Below are 27,966 nucleotides of genomic sequence, written 5' to 3'. Positions count from 1 at the left end.
GGACTGTGGACTTTGGCCCCCATCACTTACATTGTAATTGCATTATGAGGAGCTCTTCTAATAGTCAATATGAACAGGAAGAATGATTACAACAAGAAAAACATTTGTCAGTGTTCATTTGGGCACCTGACTATTGTTTGAGGACTGTCTTGAAAAATTGTGAACCTGTCCTTCAAGTAATTCAACGATGAAGTCGTTGTAGTGATCAACTTAATATCACCAAATCTGAATCTCTCAGATCACCACTTAACTGGGTGCTGCTGACACTTGATCCTGTAATTCAGAGCTCATTGTGCGTGGCAGCGCCGTCACAGAACAGAGGAGGAGTCAGATGCGTCTCTATTGCGCACACTCACACTACACAGATAAACGCATGCCTTTACCTCTGAGCACTGTGTGTGTGAATTAAACCAACAGGATACAAAGTCTGTGTAACTTAATGCCACATTCTCTGCCGTTGGACTGATCTGAAAGCTTGGTTTCACGGTATAAGTGGTGAATGCATCTTGATTTTCTGCGAGTGTTGCTGAGCTCCTAACAGGTGTTGGGGCACGCCGCCCGGAGAGAGAACATGTCCAATGGGAAAGACGCAAATGCTGCAGAAAAGTGAGTACAGGCAACAAAAAATTTTTTGACACGCCAAAAGTTTGACTTTTTTTCATTACAGTGCTTATATCTTGGCCGGTTAACCTGTTTATTCGCTCTTTTGATCAACTGGTAAGATTATGTTAAACTTGACAAAAAACTACCTGCACAGGAGGAAATAAATAAAAAAAATCACCCTCACCTGCACCAGCAAACGTTAATACACCGTTTCTGTCCTCATTTTCTGGTCGTCAGTGTTGACGATCTATTTTTCCTTTGTTTAACTTTGTCTTAAAATAATGCCCGATAAATTAAAGTCGCCGGTGGTGCTCCTGGAGAGAGTCTCGTATTTGTATGCTTTCGGTTAGTGCCGAGGGTGTTTTCCAGACAGCCAGCAACTGAAGTCAGCACGGCGGTACTGATAGGTTATTGATAAAACTTGATTTTCGATCACATTAATAAGGATATAATACAAATACAGCAGCACATTGTGTGATGGTGCTCCAGTTGCGTCACATCAGTGCTGTGTTTAGTGGAAAGCCCACTGTAAGCAAACTCAAATTTGCATTCAAAGCATGGATGCTGTATATTTATTATGTGTGTGCCCAGTGCTGCTGCTGACTTTGCATTACCATTCACCAGCAAAGCACACATCAGTTTAGTCACACTTAAATACATTTGCATTTGTTCTATGCATGTCTTTAATCCATGTTTGTATTTGCGCAACAGCTCCTCACAGATGACCCTGAAAGAGAACCTGGATGAGTGTATGGAAGCCTTGGATCTCTTCCTTAACAACCACTTTGACGAGAGCCTGGAGAGGCTGCGACCAAGGTAACACCATAACCCTGAGTCATGTCTGGCCCCACAGGGGTTTTAATGTCTAGCTGTGAGGTAGTATACTACTTTGTTTTAGCACACATTCATAGTGGTGTGTTTTAGTATGAAGTCAGCAGTATGTGGCCGCAGGTGATGTTGAGAAACTTCAGTGGTTTGAACTGTGAAGTAGTGTGCTTCCTGTCAGCCAAGACACAAGGGTTGCCCTGGTAGGCTTCAGTCCTCCAGGATATGAAGTGTTTGCTGAAGCTGACGCCCAAGGTCTGACTGATTCAACAGCTACCAGAAAGGCTGCCCTGGAAAATAAACACCATCCACTTGACAGACTGGGACTGTAGAGGAGATAGGAAGAATAAAGAGAACAAGATATTTACTCTTATCTTTTCACAACAGGAATGTGCGCAGGGCATATGACAGCTATCCTACTAATGTTGCCCTTGTTTGCTGACAGTATGATGTGTATGTTGTTGATCCTGGGACTCCATGTTTCCTATGTAGAGTGAATGAGAGTATGTACCATGCTCTTATCTACGCCACAATACTGGAAATGCAGGCCATGATGACTTTCCAGCATGACGACATCAACAATGCAGGAAATACCATGAAGAGTGCCAAGGAGGTGTGTCAGAGGTCAGGATGTCTTGTGAATGTAGATTATTTTCAGCAGGTTTAGAGTTAAACAGATGGTTATTTTACTCATTTGATAGTCTTCCCAGCTTTTAAAACGCCTAACGGACTGTGGAAGAGGAGTTTACAGCACTTTAGAGAATACAAAGTGCTGTAAACTCCTCTTCCACAGTCCATAAGCCATAAGAGGCAAATTTACACAGGTGCATTTACATGGCCAACAGGCCTGTTTCTGATCATCCTACCAATTTGACTGTGTTTGCATGAGAGAATATAGCGTCTGTTGCAGATAGTTAAAATGGATGATTGCTGTGTCAGAAAAGATGTGGTTATCATACCAGGAATAGTTATAAAATGTCTTTTGTTAATACTGAAATACTGTTTGATGTTTCAGGTTTCGACGGAAATCCTCAGGTTTGGCTAACAAGTCAGTAGGTGAATCACTAACTGAAGGTAAAACACTTTGACACCTCTCCCTGCAGTTTTAAAGAAAATCCATCCAAAAACAGTGGAAAAAATCAGCATGTGTTGCATTTTCCTTATTCCAGTGGATAACTAGAGATAACCTGCAATAGGTTGTGTCATATTTCCAGTACATTTACAATGGAGTTCTATAGGAAATTTGTACTGGACAAATTGTTGAGATTTTTGAGACATTTTATTCTGGACCAAAGTGGTGAACCAACTGCCTTACAGATGGACATTGTCATCCCTAGACCCTAGTAGTGCCACTTTATTTAAAAAAAAAAAAAAAAAAAAAAGCCACATTCATGTCATGTTGTTCAAACCATAATTATAAGCAGACAATTGAGAAAAGCCATTCACGTCAACCTCTGACGTGTAATTCCGAGTTGGAGATATCCAAGACTACCTAGCTGCAGACAAAATGGTGGACACGGAGGCAGACATCTTGGACCTCTGCCTCAAGGAAATCACTTGCAGTGGAAGTCTTTTTTCTTTTCCCTGTGAAGCAGCATACGGATTCAAAAAAAATATGCAAAGTTTATTCATTAGAAATATAATTTAAAAGTCTATTGACTCTCTTAAAGGCTTTATACAATATTTAAATTGACATGTTCGCAATTAGTACAGATTTTAAAAATGGGCTAGTATCAAGTTAATTCAAGTCTTTAATAAGTCACCAATACTTTTAAATGTTTTATGTAATTTTTAAATCAAATTTATTTATTAAACAATTTCTTCTAAACAATTATTAACAATTTATTTAACAGTATGAATAGGCTATGCCTAAGTGGAAGACCCTGGAGGCTACTGATGAAAGGCTCTTAACACTTTTATTGCATCCTCTGTCGTCAAAATCTAAATGAGACATATTAGACATATTTCAAGTTAGGGGTCAAATTGACCCCATCAATTTAAACCTACAAGGTAGTCTGTGCTGGAAACCAAAAACCAAACATGGACATTTGTGCACAATCCTGTATTCCCCCTCTATCAATTCAATATTTAATTCAAAGAGGCTTCATTGGCTTTATTTACATGGGAAACACATGTTTACATTGCCAAAGCAAGTGTGAAATATAAACAAAGAATTGTGTATCGGTATTGCAACAAAAAAAACCCTTGCGGTCCAAAAAGCATTTTCCCCATAGACCACCTTTGTAAAAGAGACGTCTGTAAAACTGTTGACAGAACACCTCAATCTGCAAATAAGGTCAATTAAGACTCTTTCTATCATAAATCTTTTTTGATCAATGGAGGTTTTATATTCACAAAACTTTCTTCAAGTCAAGAAAAGCAATTTAAAAATCTGTCACATTGTAAAGTCTATGGGCTGAGCGGGAACTTGTGGGCAGGCCCAGTGGGAGAAACACTACTGCGCATATTCAGTGGGCCGCACAACACGGAAGCAAACGCGGAAGCTAGAAACTGCGCCAGCCAAGCAATTCCCATTGGACTGAATGGACGCTATTTTCAGTTCGGTATCCAGCTCTTATAATACATCCATGATTTAGGTCCCTCCAGAGATATCGGAATTTCTGACAATGATATCTCCTACTTGGCAGAAGCACTTCCGGAAGTGTCAACAAATCGGTGCTAAAATGGCTATAAAACTACCATTGTTGACAGTTCAATATTAAACCTGATGTTATACACAAATACACATAACAAATTGAAGATGGACCGAAATGGTTGAAAGTGCGATCACACCTGCTTTAATTTATTCAAAAACCAGCCGGAGATATGGCTAATTCAACTTACTTGTCTTTTAACTCTGTTATTATTGTGTGTGACCGCTCATCTGTGACTACACAATTTACACACACACACAGAGTATGGTGAGTGTATATAAGATAAGGTGTATGCTCGCAAGTTGTAAACATGGTTATCTTTCCCATCCATATGACATGAACGTGGCATTAATTCATCAATTTTGGTTGTTGAATTTCATTCTGGGAAATGTGGGAAATCAACATCGATTGAGGGAAAGCGGTTACACAAAACGTAAATTAACTAAATCAATGATAAAATAACCCACAAATGAAAGATTAAGCTATAATTTACAGCATTTGACAGATAGTCTTTATAGGCCTAAGAGACATTGACAACACTGTGAGCTGACATTTGGCAGAAATCAGATCTTCCCTGTAGCTGGCTACAACCAGTACAACAGGAAGTAAATGTGTGTTAAAGTACCAAGCCTCAACCTATTCTCCTAAACAACCACATACTGTATGCTTTCTTTCCTACAAGTATATGGAATACTTTCCTGTGTGCTCTTGTCTGGTTGGTCACTAGATTTTATGCTTTATTGTTTGTTGACTGTGAGTATGTTCTTTATTACTTAAAACTTATTGTGTGTGTGTGTGTGTGTGTGTATTTTTGCAGAGCAGCTCCATGCTGAAGTGTGTTACGCAGAGTGCCAACTCCAAAGAGCTGCTCTCACCTTCCTACAGGTTCACTAGGCTTTTGAAAACACAGACATAACTGTATATCACAATATATACAGCACACCAAAGTTTCCACCTTAACCAGAGTGTATTATCAAAAGTGTCCAATGAATATATGGCATAAAAGTTCCACAAATGACTGCATTACATTTTTTTTTTTTTCATTTCCTTACTTTTTTTTTTTTTTTTGCAGGATGAGAACATGGTGAGTTTTATCAAAGGAGGGATCAAAGTACGAAATAGTTACCTGATTTACAAGTAAGTAATCAAAAAAAAACAGGGTGTATATTAAGTGAATGTCAGTGATGTGTAATTTAAATGTGCACTAATAGTTAATCCATTATCTAACTTAGTTATTTAATGCCCAGTTACTTACTGCAGTTGTTGTTAGTATTTGCATGGTTGTTATCAAAGGGGCACTCCACTGATTTTACACATAAAGTTCAGTTTGCTCATCATGAGGAGTGCTTCTCAGCCTGTGAAAACGGTTTTATAACATCATCTGTAGATTTGGAGGGAACTAAAAAATAACCCTGATGATGTCATGGTGATGTCATCAGGGTTATCTCAGTTTGGACTTGGAGACAGTATTACAGAGGATAAAATTTTGTAGCAGAAAGCCATACAAACTGAAAGTGTGGCATTTAAAAGGCTTCTAACGAAAGATGTTATTGAGTTGCATCATGGGAAATGTAGGATCCAGTGTTTTTGGTATTTGAGCTATACAATGGACTTAAAGTCAGGATATCTTGGCCTGTGCTGTCTTGATTTTGACCTCTCACAAATTTCCTAACTTTGTGGACATAATAAAGGAATCACTGGAGTACCACTTTTTTTTTTTTTTTTTTGCATTGTCACTTATGCTACAGTATGCAGCTTATTATGCTGAGCTGTGTTACTGACATTGTTCCCTTTTATCATCCAGAGAACTGCACTCCTTTATTAAATCTCACCACTGTCTCAAAGGACCCAGCCACATTCACTTAGAGGGAGGAATATCTTTTGGAGTAGGGGCGTTTAATCTGGTACGTCACACAAGTATTTTTAAGCGCCACTGGTTGTCTGTACATTGTGTGTAATCATGTGTTTGTACCACACAGTTTATCAGGTCTTCTTTATTTACAGACTCTTTCTCTATTTCCTCCACGGATACTCAAAGTTTTGGAGTTTGCAGGCTTCTCTGGAGACAAGGTGTGATATAGAAAGTATAAATTTCCTCCATTATGTATTCACTCTGACACAGCAAATCACTCGTGGATGTTTTCTACATGTGTTGTCCTGTTTTAGGAATATGGTCTGTCCCTGCTGCATGACGGCGCGACAGGGATGAATCTGCGCTCCATGCTGTGCGCTCTGCTACTGCTCTGCTACTACACCTTTCTCACATTCATACTAGGTAACGCTGTACAGAACTAAATGCATCTGACTTCCAGATGATGCTGATTGTGTCAAAGATGTCGGTATAATTTATCATATGTCATATATCCTTTCAATGTCTCTCCTCTCAGGGACAGGCGAGGGAGAGGTGGTTGAAGCTGAAAGGCTGCTGAAGCCCTTTCGACTCCGCTACCCACGGGTGAGTGGAATAAATCACTTTCTAGTTAAAGATGGGGACTTTCTGCGTGTGAGTGCTATTATTCTGCAAAGGTGGCCTCACTCACTGGGCAGACTGATGTATAAGCATATATCGAATCACTCTCTCTTACAAAAAGTGTTCTTTACAGAAACTAGTCATCACAAAAAAAAAAAAAATTCTTTTGTTTTGAATGTAAACAGTAGTTTTGGTATGGGTGTTATGTTTTTAACAAATGACATGTACAGCAGCCAGCCAGCCAAATTATGCAACTTTTAGATTAAGGGGAACCACACCAATTTTCACATGTAGATGAAGTTTCTGGTAATGGTAGTACTTCTCAGCTGGTGCAAATGGTTGTATGTTTTCTCTGAATCTCTGGAGGAGTCTGAGAAGTAACCTTGATGGGGAAATGAAGGATCCAGCATTTTTGGAGCTTCTCTTATACTGTGTTAGGGACTAAATGTCAAGGTGTCTTGCCTCTGTTGCATCAGTGTTGACTGTTTGACTCTTTTCTTTTTCATTGTGTCATTTTCTTTCACTTTTTTCACATTTCTTTCATAAATGTAAACCTTTTAAAGGAATCAGTCAATGTTTTGGGAAGTAGGCTTATTTGCTTTGTGTGAGTGCTAGATGAGTATATTGATACCATACATGTCTGTATTGTAAATATGTAGCTCCAGTCTTTCTTGGAGTCTTGTGACTGTAAGGTCGTCAGGCAAATTACTGGGCCAGGTAAAGATATAGTTGATAAAATTCATAATAGCACATAACCCCTTCTATATCCACAATGTGTCATGTTTACACTTAAATTTTTCATGGAATATGCAAGATGCTACATATCAGTTGGTGAGGTGCTGGATGGCATATTCTTTTTTTTTTTTACTTTGGACTTTTCTATCAGTTATGATAACCTTATACTCACTAAATTCATCTCTGAATGTAGCGACACCTCTGAAAAGAAGTCAGAAATAGGGAGACTGCCTGGTTCAACTTGCAATAAGAAATTATTACCAACACCTCAGGTGCTCTCACTTTGACTTTACTCATCAAATAAAGTGGTTAAGATAATCGGGAATAAATTGTTTGCGTATTTACAATCTCTCTGCTTATGAATTTGCCCTGTGGGATTTTGTGTTAGCGATATCGCTAGATGTTCCGAAATCTAAGCAAATGACTCCAGTGTTAGGATAACTGATAGAAATGACAGCCAATCATACAAAAAAAGTTGTGATAAACCAGAATTATCCTTTTTATACCAATAAATTCAGACTGTGGCTTGTAATGTTTGTTCTTTTTCTTGATGTTTAGTGCTTGACAATACATCTATTCTTCCTCGTCTCTTGCCAGTTTCTTATTCAGACTTGTGTTCTCTTTCTTTCAACTGCCACCTAAACTTCTTTACAATCTTCCTATTTTTACATCGTCTTTGCATGTCAGCACTCTCTCATTGTGTGTTTTTTTAACTCTTTTCCTCTCTTCCTATCATCCAGTCACACACTTAGGATCTCCCACACCCTGATTAGTTTTGTTTGATACGTTCACTCACTCCACCTTCCTCTCACGCAGTGTCCTCTGCACCCATAATCCTGACGCCACCTCCACCTCCTAACATTCCTGTAAATTCACAATCCCTGTTCACGCTCCACCTTTTACCTACATGCCTGCCCATCCCAGAGAGCAAACTCAACACTCTGACACAATGTGTACCAAGCCACAATGGAAATGCCTTGATTAAACACGCTAAGAATAATTACTATATGATGCGTGTGCTTGAAAGAGAATTTAACACCAGTAAGATGACATGTAATACTGAGCTATTTTTGAAGCCTAAATCTAATTTCATTAACTGTTTTTTCTCTTCTGTCCAGGGAGCGATATTCCTCTTCTTTGCAGGCAGAACTGAAGAGATCAAAGGGAACATCGATGAGGTGTGTGTCATAAAATGTTTTGGGAACACAGCCTGAAAGATGACATCAATAAATGTACAGGAAATAAAATATTAGCTATTAATTTGTCAAAAGAGAATTTTGTTCAAGCAAACTATTCATTATTGTAAGTGAGTGTACATTCTTGGGAGTAAGCGAAGCATGAATCACTTTTAATACAACATTTCAGGCTGAGCTACCAGGATGAGGACCAGCACCTGATGTTAAGACTTAATACACAACATACCTCAAATGCAGCGTCACATGTCCTTATTGTTCTACTGTCTGATATGTCGCTGTGCTACCAGGCGGTGGCTCTTTTTGAAGATGGCTGCAAGGCCCAGCAGGCATGGAAGCAGTTCCATCACATGTGCTACTGGGAGCTGATGTGGTGCTTCACCTATAAGCGAGCATGGAGGATGGCTTACTTCTATGCAGACCTACTGAGCCAGGAGAGCCGCTGGTCCAAGGTACAGACGAGAAGAGGCATTCTTGTTGTGATCCAGTCAAACCTCTTGGAAAAACTAAATCCTGTGTTTATGATTCTCTCTCTCTCTCTCGTAGGCGATGTACGTGTACATGAAAGCTGCTTACCTCAGCATGCTGCCTAAAGATGAGGCCAGGCCTTTTGGGGAGGACGAGGTAGACCTCTTTAGGTAAACACACACACACTAATTGTGTCTTCATTTATCTTTTATTTAACTGCCATTGTCTTAAGGTTCATTATCTTGCTTTTTACCAAAAGCATTTGTAGACATGCAGCTATTTGCTGAATCATTCCTGGTCAATGCTGGAATGTCCATTGTGAGAACTTTGGATTCTGCACAAAATAAACATAAAGAGGTTACTAAAATGTTAATGTTGATATCATGGCAGAGAATTAACCAGCGGTACCAGTGCAGATTTGTTTCCTTTCAAAACATTCTGCCACTGTTGTTGCAATTCATGCAGAATTTGTAGCCAACCTTATTTTACATGCTGATATATGTCCCCACCATTCATGCAGTGTTGATTCCTAAGGACATGCATAAACAAAATCCAAAGTAACGCATGATATGCAGGGTAGCAATCATATGCATATAAAGGCATTGTTAAAGCTGCACTAGTCAAATTTTTTAGGCAGCTGTTTTCAGGGTTAGGGTTACTGCAGACAGACAAAGTTAGCAACTAGCTGGAGAACATAGCAGCTAAAGAGCCTTTACTTCAAAAGTTAGGGGAGACTGAAAAACAGAATTAAAAGAAGAGTTAATATTAGATTTAAGAGTCATCAGGTGGAAAGCAACATGACTCCAAACTGCCGGGTGTGTAAATACGCAACTGTTAGCTAACATGTTTGATTTAACAACTTCATAAAGTGATGATACATCGCTGCTGTTTTTACAGCTTGTTGCACAACCCCCAAATGACTAAGAAATCAAATACAACAGAAGCTTTAGGCTGTTTCACTAACTAAGACCTGTTTCTTGCCTCTACATTTGGTTTTTATTCTTGTCCTGCACCTTTAGACAAGTGCCCACCTTCAAGCAGAAGATAGCAGGGAAGTCTCAACCGACTGAAAAGTTTGCTATCCGTAAAGCCAGACGCTACAAGGGTTCCTGCCCAGTCAGGCTGCCAGTGCCAGTGCTGGTAAAGCTTCATTCACACACACACACACAATGGACAGTATGTTTGACTCACAGAGCCTTTCAACAGCATTTACTGCTTCATTTTAGGAGATGATGTACATGTGGAACGGTTTCAGGATGATCAGCAAACGACCAGAGCTGACTGAAGGCATGATGCAGACTCTAGTGGAGGCAGAGCGTACCCTGCTGGAGTCTCCTGGTAATACAACATCTCAAACCATAACCCAGGACAACCCACCCTCAACTTTATATATAACTCCAAATGTGGCATGTAAGTGTGCTGTGATCTGGGTTGTGCTGATGGTGTCTGCTCCCCCATCTACAGAAAATCAGTATATGATAGATGACCGCTGTTTGATCCACCTGCTAAAGGGTCTGTGTTTCAAGAACCAGGGTCTCCTCCAGGCTGCTGAGGAATGCTTCAACAAAGTGTGTTCTAGGTGAGCTCTTGATTTCAAATGCAGGTAATTTATTGCCTTTCACCATGTGTCATGTTGAATTAGGGCCAGAAGACAATCAAAACTTTAAAATTTCACCACACCATTCTCACAGTAATAATTATCATTAACAAAGACTTTCAAGTTTTAGTTTTAGCTTGACTTTTGTTAAAATGATAACTGCAGCTTCTCCTCATGTCTTAAGGGCAACTTGATTTAATGTATGTATTGACAGTTTGATGTTTGCTTAGCAATTATAAAACTATCTGAACTCACCCACCAAGGCATACAGAGAATATTTGAATGTCAGTTAAGAGTAACATCACTCTTTGTTAATAAACTAACATTGCTTGAGGGTTTCAAGTCATGACAACCATCTTCTTCATTCATTTCAAAAGTCACCTACCCAGCATGTCACATACAGTAAAATCCATACAGGTACAATGAAATGTGTGACAGCGACAGTTTATTCAACTGTTTCTGTATGTTCTCAGCGAGAAGAAGATCAAGTTTGACCACTACCTGGTGCCCAACTCTCTGGTGGAGCTCAGTCTGCTCTACATTGACCAAGGCAGAAGGGACGAGGCTATTAACCTACTGCACAAGGCCAAGTAAGTAACTCATTTATAGCCCCACCTCATCCCCTCTACATTCTTTACAAATTGGCAGTAGTGAGTAGTAGTGCTCTGTTGGACAGAAATCTTAAATACCAGTATGCTGTACCATTAAGTACTGGCCCAGTTTAAGCACTTCGAAACAAAGAGATAATGACCAAAAATAGATACCTTACATTACGACAGCCTTGCAATAAATACTACTTTACTAGTTCAGCACTCTTACTTGCTTTCTTTTCTAGAGTTAGATGAAAAGATTGATACCACTAGTAGTTTTCAGTATTAACGCTGCAGTCAGCAGTCGGACAGCTTAGTTTAGCATAAAGATTGTAAGCAGCTAGACTAGCTCTTTACAAAGGTGACAAAATCCACGTACAAACACCTCTAAAGCTCACTGATCAACGGGTTATATCTCAAGGAGTGACCACTCCTGGCCAAGAAATGATTTACCACTATATTATTAGTTTCACAAAAAAAGTGTTTATTACAGGACTGTTGGATGGGTTTATATAACAATTTAATGTATGGCCATCAAGACACACTAGAGGTCACTGTCTGCCTGCTACATGTAGATCTGATAGGTTGTCTTTAACACAAATGTTATGCACTGACTGGGAGTAATGATATGGGTTCTTCAAGACTAATCTTTATATTATAGGTGCCAATGGCAAATGCTGTTATTACTACTACTTTAACTCAATAATTGATTCTCAAAAAAAAAATCTAAGCAATAGCATAAAATGTGCAAAGCAAGTAACATTTCAGTTGTGCAGTTGTTCTTATAGGTGTTGAGAAATCTTGTTTTTTTTTTTTAATGTTTTTTCTAATGTTCCATAAAATGCTAATACTACTTCCATTTCATCTAACACTCATGAACTCGGATAAATGTGTAGAAGTTAAAGCATCTCCACTGTTTTGACTTGTAGACAAAACTACAAAGACTACTCGATGGAGTCTCGTACGCAGTTCAGAGTACACGCTGCTCTGGCCAAACTCAAGGCTGGCCCTGGTGAGGAGGAGGACTCTCATCTGTAAGAAGACATTTCTTCATGATTGGAACAGCTCTTCACTCTTGATGCTCCACTGCCCTCAAAGTTATTGCTTACACTGTGCCGGCTGTTTTTAGCTGATACCAAGTTTTTAACCTATATCAGTTTTCAATGAGTAAATACTGGGTATTTGTTCAGGTGGACCTTTTCTGCCATGGTTGTGTCACGGTCTGCACTAACATATCATTGGACAAAGGTGTCATCTGGTAGAATATTTACAAGAGTCCATCCTTCCCAGACTGGTTTCCAAGAGCAGTAAAGTGTCAAGTGGAGGTTGATATTTTGAGCCGAGGGACCTCAGTTTCACTGCCTTTCATAGGTTAATAGACTTGAGTGTATATACGGTAGACTTTTAATTTTATTAACAATGTTTTTATTGTTTACACTGAAAATTAAAGAACACTAAACTTTAATCAACAATTGATTGAAACCCACTCTGAATACCAAATGTAAGAAATGTTTGATGTAATGAAATGTATAATGATGACTTTGTTGAGCTGGATTGAAAGAGCTCTACATGATTATATAATTAAATAACCTCGGAATACTGTGCTGTAGCAACATGTTTTAGAATGAGGATGTTTTACATGATACGGAAACATTTTAACTGTTTTAAGTAAGTGGCTTGAATAAAAGTACGACCCACAGCCAGTGTTTTATGCTCCCTGACACACTAATTATAGTCACAGCACTTCCCCTCATCTTGATGTGTTTACAATCAAAATTCAGTGTTTAGACTTATCTGGATCAGTGCATGCACTTTCCAAAAAGATTTTATCTGTACAAAAGTTATTTTTGCATAAATAAATTCTATGTATGAATACCTGTGTCTTCTCCTGAATCATACAAAAACTACCATCGTTCAGTAGTTTGTCATTGTGTAACATTCAATATCTTTCTTTGGAAGTATTTTAGACAAAATGCACTCAAGCTTGAAATTACACAGTCTGCACAGACGCATTTATTTCAGCCAAATACATAGAGAGATCCTGAAAAATTAACAAATACGCACAAAGAAAGCAAACAATTCTGGAAAAAGTACATTTTCACAGAAACGAATGGATGGGGTTTTCTTATCCTGATGGGATCAGGTAACAGAAAACAAGGGATAAACTGTTTCTCTTGTCATTAAATACAGTTAGACCAAGGTCTAATAGTTAATTATGCCTACAATGACTCAGTCCAAAACTATGAGGAGGCAACAGGAGGTGTGACAGGAGCTGCCGCCTGTTCCTCTTTCAGTCTGCGTTTCATTAGTTTCTTCTTCTTCTTCTCTTCCTTTTCTATTTCAGCAACCATTTCCAAGAACTTGGGGCTGCGGGGGTCCACTGCATAGCCAAAACGCTCTCTGGCCTCAGCCAGCAACTTCGCACGGCGAGCCTTCTCCTCTTTTAGCTTCTGTTTGGTTTCACGCTTCTCTCTGCGCCAGTCGGCTATCATCTTGGGCATTTTGGCCATGTTTTCTGCTATGAGTTTCTCTCTGCAATGGAAATAGAAAAGATTAGTATAATAGATGTTAATGTCATGCATGATGCATAGTTGTATAACGAGCAATCCAGCACTTTGGTTCAGAGTGAAATGTCTCAACTATTGGATGGATATCTATTAAATTTGGCGCACACATCAACACTCCCCTCAGGATGAATTGTAATAACTTGGGTGATCTGAATTTTCATCTAGAGCCATCATCAAGGTCAAATTTTAATTTGACCAAAACTGGTTTAAACCTGCAAAACTAATGACATTCCCATCTGCTTTGGCTGTACTTTATGTTTAGTGCTAATTTGCTCGTAAGCAAATGTTAGCATGCTAACATACAAAACTAAGATGGTGAATATGGTAAATATTACACCTGCTTAACATGAGCATGTTTACATTGTAGTTGTGAGCATGTATGCATGACAACCACTATCATTTTCACATTGACTTTAACCACCACTGCCAAGAAGGGATGTGTATAAAACCTTAAAAGGACAGGTTCACAATTTCTCAAGTCTGACTTAAAAATAGATGGCCAAATGAACATTGGAATATGTTTGTCTTGCTGTAATCATTCCTCCTGTTCATACTGACCATTAGAAGATCCCTTCATAATGCACTTACAGTGTAAGTGATGGACAAATTCACAAGCCTCCTTCTGTGCAAAAATGTTTTTTAAAGTTTATATGAGGCTTCAGCAGTCTGAGTCACATCAAGTGGATGACTAACTCAGACTGCTGAAAATGACTGTGTGGACACACTGTGGATCACTTACACTGAAAGCACATTTGAAGGGGATCTTTTAATAGCCAGTATGAACAGGAGGAATGATTACAGTGAGGAAAAACTCTTTCAGTGGGCATCATAAGGGCATCTGACTGTTTTAAGACAGAGTTGAAAAATTGTGAAACTGTCCTTTACCTATCCATGCAGATGACCAGCGACAGGTCCCACTCATAAAAAAAAAAAAAATTAAAAAAAAAACGGTCCATAGTGCTAGTAGAGGTCAGTAACTGGTTTTGTTGTTATCTTCAGACTTTATCTTCTCTATGACTTGATAACATTTCACCAGATCAACCCATGTCTGTAAAGTAAGGAGTTCTGCATGTTTACAGTAGTTTAACAGAAGAGTCTGCTGACCCACAGAGAATTTTCAGCACTCAAAAAATTGGTGAGAATTTTATTTTTGCGTCACAAATTCTAGATTTCCAATTCATTTTTGGAATATCTCTGTAAGTGTTTTTCACTTTTGTACACAACCAGAAGGAACGAATAAGGCAATAATGACAGAAACCCTTCAAACATTGGACAGAATATGTGGGTTTTTGGAGAGGAGGATGCTGCACAAAAAGTTAAACATCATGGAGAACATCTCACATCCCCTCCATGACCTGCTGGTCACACAGCAGAGCACTTTCAGTCAGACGAGGAATACTACAGGAAGTCGTTCCTGCCAGCTGCCATCAGTCTGTACAATGACTTGCCTCTGTGTCAGGAGAGGGGACTCCTCTGACTGTGAAGACAGACTGCTCACTTGGAATTTTCTTTATTCATTTATTACATTGTCCATCAAATCTGTTGCATTTCAGATTCATAATTTTGGTATATGCTGCTGTTATATGTATAAACCTTGTGTAGGTCATTCAGGTATCAATATTTAGTACACTCAATGAATTCTGACATAGACAATCCTGTCATCAATCTACCGTAACAATATCCACTTGTTCATTCTACTTTCTATTATTCATTTTTGTTTATATTTGGGTTGGTTTATTTCATTATTGTATAATTTAGTCTTTAATTGACAATGCTGAAGGTAGCTTTCAATTCAGGATTAAGGGGAAAGTTAAGGGAAACAAATGACATGTAGCGGCTGATTCTCCATCTTTTGCATCACTTACACTTGTGAAAAAGTATTAGATATTGTAGTAAAAACCTTAACACTGTTTAAACCCACTTTCAGATTTGAAACCTTTATTTGCTTATGAGAAAAGAAAAAAGGGCAATTTCTCCATCGACACACATTAGTCCAGGTCTAGATCAAAAACCACTATACTTAAACTTGTCAAAAGCAGTGAAATCACCCTTTTTTTCTGTTTTTAGAAACAGAGTTTCACAAATCTGAAAGTGGGTTTAAATAGCGTTAAGGTATTTACTGCGATGTCTAACACTTTTTCATGAGTGTAAGTGGTGAAAAAACGAAGAATCAGCCGCTAAAAATCATTATTTATGTTTCCTTTAACTCAGAATCAGACGCTAACTTCAGCATCATCTTTAGTTGTATTTGTTTCTTTTAACTCATTGTTTCTTACCTCATTGTTGGCTGCTGTAACATTTTAATTTCCCTTCGGCATTATCAAAATATCTTAATCATTTATATAAAATACTGTCATCAGTTTGTATTGCATTAGCCGCACATTCACAACAGTTGGGACACAATCACTTTTTAGATGTTTCTATAAGCTTTTGTATTATTCAGATCTTTACTCCAGTAATTATACTGTGTAACCTTTACAGTTAATAATCTTTAAATTAGATGAGATGGTTTGGAAGCATGGGACAGTTTGTTTCAACGAGCTGTCCGATAATTGACGCACCAGCATTAGCTCTGTTAGCAGGACTTACTTTGCTAGGCGTTTCTCGGTTTCCTCCTTCTGCTTGGCCTCGATGTTCCTCAGCATCACCTCTAACGGAGGGTGCCACTCGCTCTCCTCTGCCACGGCCCTGTCCAGCTGCTCGCTGCTGGGCCACAGCGAGGCCGGCTCGATGCCCGACGCGGAGCCGTAACGTCCGAACAGCTTCCCTGCATATCGGGCCGTCCGCTGCCACTCCGGTGTCCTCTCGCTGTCCCTGTCCGGGATATAAGGGTCACGGAGGTTTAGTTTGAGGGGTTTCGGGTTATAAGATGCTGTCTGTAATAAGGAGTGCGCTGGAATGACAGCTTTTGAAGATGAAATCCCCTTTAAAGTCCTACATAACACTGCTGTCCTCCTGCACACCATGGACACCGCCATCTTTCTTTGCACACAACAAGGACCCCGGGGTAAAGTCATAGGTGGCTGCAACTGTGCCTGTTTATTCTTCTTCTTCTTTTGTTGTTTGATAGCGGTTGGCAAACAGCTTTTAAATTAATTACCGCCATCTTCTGGATTGGAGTGTGGATCTGAACGGTTACTATACTATTAAAGTACATGAAATTCTCCTATTCTCCTTAAATTCTCCTATGAAGCCCCGTTCTTTCTAAAAATATGAAAATAGCCCTGTATTCTACATCACCTGCAACATTTCTATAATATCTAGTGTCATGTGATTCCTTTGAAGAGTAATTTTAAGTTTCTGTCTCTCTTGTTGATATCTAGGACAGTATAAAAAAACATACTCCACCGTTTCATGTAGTCTACAATGTTCACATCTACCTGTAGCATGCTGCTTATTCATTATGTTTAATGTACTGTACAGACCAGTGTGATCAAACCTTGATATCATGTCCTCGTCCTTTCTATTCTTATTTCTTCCTCTCATTTTTCCTATTTTTCTTTGAATGCTGTAGTAGTATCAGCCCTTATTTCATCTCTTCCTGCCATTTATTTTTAATTTCTGATTTGATTATACTTTAAACCTCAGCCTCAACCCAGCTCATTTCCATCCACACTGATATGTGCAGGAATCCACATGAATTTAATTTCTATTCCTGCCTCTTAATTCTGTGTTCACATAGGTTTTCTCTGAGCTCTAGTGTGGGTTCATAGTTTTAAAGGACAGGTTCACAATTTTTCTTAAAGCAATAGTCAGGTGCCCAAATGAACATTGAACATGTTCTTTTTGCTGTAATACTTTTTCCTGTTCATACTGGCCACTAGAGAATCCCTTCATAATGTATTTTCAATGTCAGTGATGAGGGACAAAATCCACAAACCTCCTTCTGTGCAAAAATGTATTTAAAAGTTATCTGAGGGTAATATGAAGCTTCAGTCATCCAAATTAGTCAAATCAAGTAGATATCTTTCAACATTAGTGCCAAAGTCCCTCTTTTTGTTATTATACTTCCACCACAGCTCAACAGGGAAACACTGTCCAAGGAAACACAAAGAGGGAATTTGATGCTAAAAAGACTGTAAATGTGGCAGATATCCACTTGATATGGCTAACTCATACTGTTGAAGCCTCATATAAGCTTCAGATAAACTTTTAAATGCATTTTTGCACAAAATGACTGTGTGGACACACTGTGGATTTTGGCCCCCATCACTTATACTCAAAGCACCTTTGAAGGGGATCTTTTAATAGCCAGTATGAACAGGAGGAATGATTACAGCGGGAGAACCTCTTTCACTGTATCTTCTGTAGATTAGGGCTGTGACTAAATATTATTTTCATTATCAATTAATCTGTTGATTATTTCCTCAATTAATCAATTAGTTGTTTGGTCTATACCAGTGGTTCCCAACCTTTTTTGTAAGACGTACCCCCACAGCCCAGTCCGATGAACTCAAGTAACCCTTCATCAACACCACCATCTATGTTCCAAATGTGTTCATTTGAATTAATTTCAAACTGGATGTTATTTAATTATAAATTATGTATAAAAGTGGATATAATAGTGGATGCTACAATATTTTCATACAACTGAACTGTCAATGTTTAGTTCAGTTTGGTCAAATTTGCATTCAAGCTACAACAATATGGAGTAGCAAAAGCTGAATATTCCAACCATTTATCTGTTAGTTTTAGCTAACTATTTCATCTCCTCTGCTCACTTGCTAATTAGTTTTCATGCACTCTTAATTGCAGTAACACCTAAATTAATTGTTATAGCTGACTCAATACACGGATGAATTTTTTAATCAAATCATTAATTAAAAATTTTCAAATGAGTTGAGCTACGTACCCACTGGCAACAGCAGAAGTACCCCTAGGGGTACAAGTACCCCTGGTTGGGAATCACTGGTCTATACAATGTCAAAAAATGTGAAAAATGTCTATCTCTGTTTCCCTAACCCCAAGACGACATCCTCAAATGTCTTGTTTTGTCCTGACCAACAGTCCTCAACCCAAAGATATTCAGTTTACTGTCATAGAAGACTAAAGAAACCAGAACATTTTCACATTTGAGGAGTTTGAATCAGAGAATTTAGACTTTTTCTCTCACAAAATAACTCAAAAACAATTTATCAATTATCAAAATAGTTGGTGATTAATTTAAAAGTTAGCAAATTATCGATTCATTGACTAATCATTACAGATCTACTGTACATCTTTCTCATTTCTTTGAAGCAGTGTCACTAAATAGATGCTCTTTCTCTGTGTGGCTTGCCAGAATCTGTTTCAGACATTTTTATTGTGTAGTATTTCAAAAGAAAGTATTTTTCTAATGTACAGTTGTACTGGGGATTGTGATGACTAAAGTTCAAGTGTCTATTGCTTGTTAAATGAATTAGTTATCACTTTCAAAAGCGCTCTCAGTGACTTTGACTTTCAGGAGTTAAATGAAGCGGTGGTGGGGGGCGATGTTTTTCACTCAACATCCCCGTTGACATGGAAGTAGTTGTGAGCAGGTGGGCCGGAGCCAGAGCACCAGAACAAGGAGGGGAGCTGAGACTCTTTTAACACCTTCTTTGAACATTTTGGGACCACTGGGCCAGGGAATAAACCTTCCTTGAAAGAAAGGATCTTTGTTTTAACCTCCTTGGCCCCACCTCCTCCTTCCTCTTTTAGCAGCCTTCACCCTCCCTCAACTTTTATATTTGATTTCTTTTCAAGAAGCGGAGATAGAACAAATGGGGTTGCTCTGGAGTGCAGCACTTACAGAGACAGATGTCATCGCTTTTGTGTTGTGGGAGCGCGCAAAGCTCTCCATCGTCATTAAAGATTTAGGGTTCCCATGGCAGGGGTAGCACTAGGCTGGAGGTGGGGGTGGGCATGACAGAGGCTTAATTTGGCTTAGGAGCTATGGTGCCAAGCCCAGGGCTTTAGGGATCACATCAACGTCAGTCACAGGCAAATAGGCTTGTTAGCAGTTAGACGATAAGGGGATAGTGGCAAGATGACAGGTCTATTTCTGAGTGAGTATGTGAGTAGGAGGGATGGCTGGTGTGTTAAACATGTTTAGGGAAGTTATATAGAGCAAGCTTACCTGAATTATCACTCTATTCATTCTTAAAATTGCCTCTGTCTTTACAGATGCATTTAATTTTTATAGAACCGCACATTTATCTTTCATGTAATGGTGTCAGTGGTAGGAGTATCTGCTCAGAGGTTTTGGTACATTTGTTAAGTTGAACTGTATACATACAGGGTCAGCCCAGAACAACACCTTGGCCCTCCACATCTGGTCACTTACAAACTGCAGATCAGGGTCGTGTTGGACTGGAAACAAAGAGCACATCTTGGCAAACAGAAATTCCAATACATAGTTCGAGTGGTTACACTTGAAGAATAGAGCCATACACTGCAATTCAGTGCACTACATAATATGTAGAACAACAGATCCCCTGAGTATCTCAAAGACCACCTTGGTAGGGTTTGAGGAACTCATGCCCAAACTACAGTTAATGTTGCCAACTAGGGCTTGCCAAGGTTTAAAGTGAGACTATGTAACTTTTAATAATACATTTATGCTCTTACAAATTAAAAGTTGAATTCAAAAGCAATAAAATGCACCCTCGCTCAACTCAATACACTCAAAAATTTTACTACTACAGCTGTACTGGTATGACCAGTAGTTTATGGTGGCTACTGTTAGCAAACTTTAGATAGATAATGTGTAGCTGATACTGAATTCATTTGCTAAGTTCACTATTCTTCTTCTTATGCTACAGTTACACTATGTTTTAGCATGTCAGAGATAAACATTCAATAAACACAGTATGTTTACTTCTTGTTTTACCTTAATGATAAACCATTGAAATGTTAGCAGTTAGCAGTAGCAGAAGTAAAGAAAGATTAGAAAGTCAGCCAAAGTAATGTCATTCACACAGCAATATCTATATAAAGTGTAAGTGCTGTTGCATAAATACGTAGTGTTCATGATGCATAATTAACAATTCATTCAGATTTGATTCATTCATTCAAATTTCATAATTTAGTGCAATAAATAAATAAATAATTCATTTGGTTTAAATAATTTTAAAGGTTAAAATTTCTGATGCGATTAAACACATTTGTCTCATACTGTACAGGAATATACTGATGTATAACAGGTAGAAAATTAATATTGGTGACTGAAAGGATTTTAACCACTAGTACATTAGTCCATTGTTTGTATTTTCACGTTTTTGTTCCGGAACTAATGTTCTCCGTTCACATCACTACTCTGACGAATTTCATTGTCACACTGTTTACAATCAAAGGTGAGCTGAGGTCTCTTACGAAGCTCTGCTACATTACATTTAAAGATTTGATTATTGACGTCTGAAGCCAAGGCAGACAGTCTAAAGGACTTTTGAAGGACTCTCAAGGACTCAAGAGAGCTACATAAAGTTTGCTTACATTAGCAAACATGAGCTAATGTCATAAGCTACTGGTCATATTAGACCAAGTAAATCTGTTGAAGCAAAACCTTTCAGCATACCAGGGTCTGTGGTGCCAGGAATTGGAGGTTACTTTTGCCCATTAAAATGATGAGTGACCACCACTATTTTAAAACGAAGGACCAGTTATGGCTCATAGGAAACTTATATTAAGCTCATCATTCTAGTTATAATTTGTATGTAATTTATTGCGTATTTATTGTGTTGTTTTGTTGGTAGGAGGTTGTTGCCTATAGTCACCTGGACTCTTGCATCTTTGCTTTCTTTACTCCACGAAGTCTTAGACTTAATTGTGTGAAATTATTTGTCAATTAATAGATAAGTTGATTGACAGAAAATTAATCAACAACAATTTTAATCAATAAATTGTTTCAATTATTTTTTGAGCAAAATGTACTGGATCATATTTTTTCAAATTTTAGGGTTTGTGGCTTTACTCACTGAAATATCTTTAGATTTTAGACTGATGGTCAAACAAAACATGAACTGATCATGAAAATAACTATTAGTTGCAGTGTGTCATCCTTTGTATTTTTGTAGTTGCGTGTGATTTAATGTCATCTTTCTCATAAACTAAACTAAACTAAACTAAACTAAACTCACTGTGAGACATATAAATTTAATTTTAACATCTCCACATTCTTATAAACACATGTAAAATTTAAATTACAGGAACTGTAATTTAAGCAAAATTGCAGTGTCAGTGACCTTTGCCTCATTGCACCCATTTAATCCTATTATCACAGCTGATGATTTTAGAAGTGGTGCCCCTGTGCAGCTGAGGTTTAGGATGCCTTGCAGAAATCATACTTTTACTTTTTCTGAAGTTGGTTATGAACTGCACAAAAAATCTTGGGCATGTGTAATGTGATAAATACGTACCTACTGAGTTTTCATGTGGTTTATTCAACCAATAATTATCAGGGGATTTCTTCTGTAATAATAGATTTTATTCTTCAAATACTCTCACTCTTTCTCTCTCTCTCACTCTCTCACACACACGTGCAGAGAGAGAGCCAGGGTTTGGTTTCGTCTTTCCTATGAAGCAACAAGCCAAGCCAGCGTTACTATTTGTTGACACAAAGAAGAAATCACAATAAATTGAGACTAAATGAACCACTGTTTTGTTGGCCTTAAACAATGACAGGGTTTTACTCAGAATTTGGCACCAAGAATTAGATTTGTCAGCATTTCCCCAGAACAAGGGATGAGGACAAAATCCAAATAAAAGAGAGCTGAGCCCCAAAATATCTCCATTTCCTGGTAATGACAGCACTGTGGCTATACTGCACAAAGTAAGAGAAAAAAAAGGACATAAAAAAAGTCTCCTTGGTAAGACGAGTCCCCACAGGGCTGGTGATGAATTACAGCTTTCCACAGGAACATCACACAGAAATGAATAATCCAAAGGTAACTAATGTTGTCCTTGGCAACCGGGATATATACTGTAAATTGCCCATAGACAACTTAAGCTTACTCCTCAAACATGTAAAATCTGCAAGTTTGTATGGCATTACTGATTTCTCAATTTGTGGTTTAAAAAAACAGACCATTATGCTCACGACAAAGCAATCTGAGGAGTGTAGTCATGTGCAGATTTTTCTCACTGGAGCGTAAGTCACGGCTGTGATCACTCTTGCAGCTCTCCGCAGGCTGCTTTTTAAACACCCCAACCGCCCCCCACTAATGTTAAACTTGGACTTAGCCCAATTCAGAACTGCCAGCGTAAGCGGTCTTATACAGGGGGGCCGGGGTGGTGCAGAGGGAATGGAGTTAGGATGGTGGTGGTGGGGGGCTGATGTGTGAGGGAAGGCAGAGGATGGTGAGCTTTCAGTGGGGAGCAGCAGAGTATTTTACGGTAATGGATGTACCACATGGAGATCTGGTTAGTGATGCGTTTGGAGCGCGACTGGGGATTTTGAGTGGAGTTGGGGGGGGTCTCTATGCCCTACTGCATTCTCCACTGTGGAAAAATGCAGGGGTGACTGTGGCTTTCTAAAAGATTCATCCACCTGGGCAGAGAGATGATGGAGAGGTGGGGGGCGAGGCGAGCATAGCCACCAGAGAGCTTTTATTTCTGCTCACTTTGCAGCAAAGAGTGCAGTAAAAATGGCAAGCTGGGACTCCCCAAACTCCCACTGCATTCCCTGCCACATAATGGCTGTAACATTTTAAGCATATTATCTTGCATCACAAATCTTTATATCTCACGCTCATGTAAACACCTGAAGAGAAATACATTCTATAAACATATACACGCACTGGGTTTACATAAGGATTTGGCATTAGTTCCTGGTCTGTAATGGCACCGGATTCCCACGGTAGTAAACAACTGTGCCACTCTCTGCCTCTGATACATTAAGATTTTTTTTTTCCTACAAATGATCAAATGGTCTGGGAAATCGAACAGATTGCAGTTTAGAAAAAATGTGTATGTGCCCAATTTGACAGATTTGTAAACAATGATGATAACAGCCTCAAAATGTTTAGTTATGATGGAGCTCATAGTTTCTCCTTTCTCTTTGGGAGTCCTCAGGCCCACACAGCCCAGCCCAGGGTCCTAATGAGATGATGAATGGGAGCATACGGAATGATGGAGGCTCTCAATCCACTAGTGACTGCTAATTTAAGGGGAGATTCATCAAATGTGGGCCTGCACTCAGATGCACCTTCATAAAACAGTGCTGGGGTCCAGTGAAGATGAATGGAGGTAATTATCAACTCTACCTGTTCACGACCACCCTCCTCTTCTCTGCGGCTGCCTGGGGTTCCAGGGCTCCTAATCCGTCTGCATGAAGAGCCGATGTTTATATCAAATTCCACTTTTTACTGATAGATTTCAATTGAGTCTGAAGTGAGAGCTTATTACACATTGTACTAATGCAGCAGTATTGTTGCTGTCATCTGACAAAAAGTGCCACACTGAATGCCTCATTCTGCACATTGGCACCAAATGATCTAATCACTAGGCTTTCTCCACTGCTACAGTCGGGCTGTAAGTGCTATCACTTGCTCAACAGAGCGATTACTGTTTGCACTTCCAGTTGGCATTGTTGTGAAATGTCATTGGTTTCTATGAAATCTCATGCCAAAGGCACTGAATATGCTTCTTTGATGCAGAATTACCAGCATAGTGGCCACTGATAGTACAGTTAGGGGATAATATGACACCAACTTTTACATTGCTGGAGATTTTCACCCCAGTGAGTGAAAGAGAACAGTGTCTTTAGCACAATGAATCCACCAGATTCATCAAAACTGACCGTTCATTAAATCTTTCCCCTGAACAATTACCCAATCATAATAGTTTGACAGGCCTGTCAGGCTTTGGATTTCTCAACATGCCGAAATGGTGTACATGGGGCTGTAGTAAGAGTGATGCACAGCATTGAAAAAGTTTGGAGGATGTTGTCTTTTATTTTTATAATACTAATTATAATAATAATAATAAACTTTATTTATACAGCACCTTTTATACATAAAATGCAGCTCAAAGTGCTTTATGGGAGAAAATAAAATCAAAGACAGATATTAAAAAGAAGACATGAGGGGCGATTTTATAAATTTAAAAATAGCAATAAAAAAGAGCGATGAAACAATAAAAAAAAACAATAAAAAAAAAGCATAAAGTGGTTATAAAGGTATAAAAGAAGTACCAAAAAAACACAGTGAAGTGAAAATAAAGTTAATTAACAGCAAGATCATAAAAATAGGTCTTGAGCTGTTTCTTAAAAAACTATCAGCAGAAGTTGCTTATCTAATTTGTGGTGGGAGTATGTTCCAAACCTTCGGTGCATAAAAACAGAAATCTGCTTCTCCATACTTTTTGTAGTTCATTTTTGGAACATTTAGCAAGCCTGCATTACACAACCTAAGGGGACGGTTTGGAACATACTTGGATAAGTAATCAGAAATGTATGAACGTGCTGAACCATTAAGGGCCTTATAAACAAGTAAAAGAATTTTAAAATCAATCCACAGCGAAACAGGCAGCCAGTGTAATGATGCTAAAACTGGAGTAATGTGATCTCTTTTCCTGGTTCCTGTTAAAACCCTGGCTGCTCAATTCTGCAAGCTGCAGCCTATCAATGTTTTTTTTTTCCGGTAATCCTGAATAAAGTGCATTACAATAATCCAGGCGAGAAAATACAAAAGCATGAGTCATCTTTGTGGCATCTTCCAGTGTAAGGTAGGGTCTAACTCTGGCAACATTTCTTTTTGAACTTTTCCAAATCAAAAACACAAGAACAAAAGTGTAAAAAAAAAATGACACAGGTTACAGGACAAACAAAGCCTGTAGACTATCACTGTATAGTATTTCCCAACACTGTGGAAGCCAGTCCTGGATGCTAGCAGGTTCAGGCTAACTGTTAGCTGCTCTATCCTGCTCTTTAAATTACACTCCAGCAAACCAAGCCAACTTAAGCTTAAACATTCGCAATAAACATTGGTTCTCATCATAAAAGTCTTTTGTCTTGTAATTTTAAAATTGAAACATACTGTTTAAAAACATGAACAGACACGTAGTTATCCAGGCAAATAGAGTTTTGTTAAAATGAAATAACAGTCTGATCTTACATTTATTTATTATATTTATTATATTATTTATTCATTTATTTTTATATTTATAATAGTGGGACTAGCTCTTCTCCAAGAAAAATACAGTTTCTTTTTCTTTTCTTATGCATGAATCATCTATTGGTGAGGATGCTAACGTTTTGCCTGGGACATGTAGCTTTAGCCCAAGTCTTTTAGCATATCACGTATGTAGCCATCAAGTGCATAGTTAAGACCCATTTACAGGGTTCTTGTTGTAAAACGAGCTTGAAACATTAAAAAGTCAGCCACAGACTGTGTTTTCAACAAACTCATGCTTAGTTAACGTTAGCCTAGTTGACTAACTAGCTACAGCTAATAAAATCTGACAGGGACAGTTGTAATTTCAGCTGGTGGCAAGAAATGGGAAGCCTGTTTTTGTCTACCATAAAAAACAATAATAATGATGATAATTTTGATGGTAAATCTGCCCCCATTTAATTTCAAACTATAGCCTATGTGCAGTCAATGGAAAGCTTGACAGACTTAGTTTCAGTAGCTGACTAAGGTAGGTGGAGCTTAGCGAAACATCAATTTGACCTCATGAGCTTCCTTTGACCTCTTTCATATGAGAAAAAGGAGTTACTGAAAGATCCAAGGACCAACTGTCATCTGAGTCAACCTGTGATCCAAACACATGGGATGCACATTTTGTTACAGCTTGTGCGTCCCTCGAGCCCTGACCACAGGGTGCTGAGTCACTGCGTGTGCACATTCACATTCAGATAGAGGTACACACAGAGACACAGACATATTCATACAACTACATGCCCCTCATTTTGGAGATTTTGAGATAAGGGACTCTGCAGTACAGAGGGGGAATTTAAGAGGGAGAGGGGGTGCATGTGGCACCAGCCTGGCGCAGACATCGTTCCCGTTGCTCCCTTAGCTGCGCCGGCGCCATCTGTCATCTGCGTGAACATCTGCAAACCCAAGGTGCCCTTGTCACCCAATGTTAGAGCAGTATGTTTGGCTTTTCCATTAAGGAAACCTGGAGTGATTCACCAGAACAAAACCTATTAGACTGGATGGTGTAGTGGTGAATCAGCTGGGTTGCCGAGGCACATTAAATAGGAGGATTCCTCCTCAGGCAACGCCGCCCGCCTGTCTAGCATGTCTGGCTAGCATGACATCTCATCTACTGACTGACTGACAATTTGGCCTGAGTCTGCCGTTTCTTTATGAGCCTGGCTGCTCCAGATTCCTTCCTCTGTCTCTCAGATTTTACCGCAAAACAGATGGCTTCACCCCATCCTCATTTTTAATCCATCTCCTCTCTGTGCACTTGAGGTTATGTTCATATTAGACTCCAGGAGACTTGAATGCCTGTATCATGTTGTGGTCCTTTGCATTTTTGGCAGCGTATTGAATAAAAATGAACTAAACCAGATTGATAATACAGTCTAGAAACTGTAATATTTACACCTTTTCTCTAAAACACAGCAGTGAGGCATATCACAGAAACACACTGAATGCTGCTCTCTGATTTGATTCTAGTGGAGATATTTTCAGACACAGAGAGCCAGTGGCAGATGGATTGCCGTGCTAAGACTGGGCAGTGTATTATTCACCGCTGCAGTTCTCTAGAGAGCGTTGCTGTCTATTGCATATGGTGCTGAGCTGGATTACGGCAACAAGATCACAACAATATGCTCATTGTCCACCAGGCAGGGATATAATCTCAAGGATTACTCTCCAATGAAACTGGCCGCAGCCTCTCTGGATCTCTGATACAGAGTGATACGGGAGAATTTTACGCAAGCCTCAGCCAGCAGCATCCTGTTTTGAGATTCTTTTACTTTTCAGACTCCAGAGTTTTATTTCAATTGTCCTCCTCTGTGTCGCTGTGTGTTCCTGCACATGAAACTGGACACAGCAGCGGGCAAAGCTTTGCCTCCCACAGCTGCCTCTCCAAAGAAATGGGCAAACACACGCACACACGAATAGCAAGCTCACTACCATCTGCTGTGGTGAATGAGCGAGGATGCTGCTGTCAAGTTAGTTGTGTATTCGAAACAGCAGCTGAGAGGACACACTGTGCCCTGGCCACACAGAGTGGCACCACTGCTGCCTGGCACAACCGGCTCCATCTGACACACTGATGAATTCACATACACACACACAAACACACACACACACACACGTTGAAAGATTGTGGGCCAAAATCACAGACAG

At 39.0% G+C, this 27,966-nt stretch overlaps 2 protein-coding genes across 2 annotated transcripts; one reads left to right on the top strand and one right to left on the bottom strand.

Moving 5' to 3' along the window:
• Positions 1-13,008, top strand: zgc:158403 (tetratricopeptide repeat protein 39A). The gene is made up of 18 exons (XM_044331402.1): positions 1-606; positions 1,315-1,419; positions 1,921-2,052; positions 2,444-2,502; positions 4,900-4,967; positions 5,155-5,219; positions 5,887-5,986; positions 6,087-6,152; positions 6,249-6,357; positions 6,470-6,537; positions 8,406-8,465; positions 8,771-8,932; positions 9,027-9,118; positions 9,968-10,088; positions 10,175-10,286; positions 10,413-10,527; positions 11,019-11,135; positions 12,065-13,008. The coding sequence occupies exons 1-18, from the start codon at positions 572-574 to the stop codon at positions 12,171-12,173; spliced, it is 1,695 nt and encodes a 564-aa protein (XP_044187337.1). The 5' UTR covers positions 1-571; the 3' UTR covers positions 12,174-13,008.
• A 111-nt stretch (positions 13,009-13,119) lies between these two features.
• Positions 13,120-16,729, bottom strand: gadd45gip1 (growth arrest and DNA-damage-inducible, gamma interacting protein 1). Its single transcript, XM_044331460.1, has 2 exons — positions 16,292-16,729; positions 13,120-13,667 (listed from the first exon to the last, which is right to left on the bottom strand). Exons 1-2 carry the CDS (start codon positions 16,717-16,719, stop codon positions 13,376-13,378), a joined length of 720 nt encoding a protein of 239 aa, XP_044187395.1. The 5' UTR covers positions 16,720-16,729; the 3' UTR covers positions 13,120-13,375.
• Positions 16,730-27,966: the final 11,237 nt, after the last annotated feature.

The sequence above is a fragment of the Thunnus albacares genome, chromosome 17 (genome assembly GCF_914725855.1).
Source record: "Thunnus albacares chromosome 17, fThuAlb1.1, whole genome shotgun sequence".
NCBI lineage: Eukaryota > Metazoa > Chordata > Actinopteri > Scombriformes > Scombridae > Thunnus > Thunnus albacares.
Note: the sequence above shows the minus strand (reverse complement) of the source record. Positions and strands in the feature narration are given on the sequence as shown.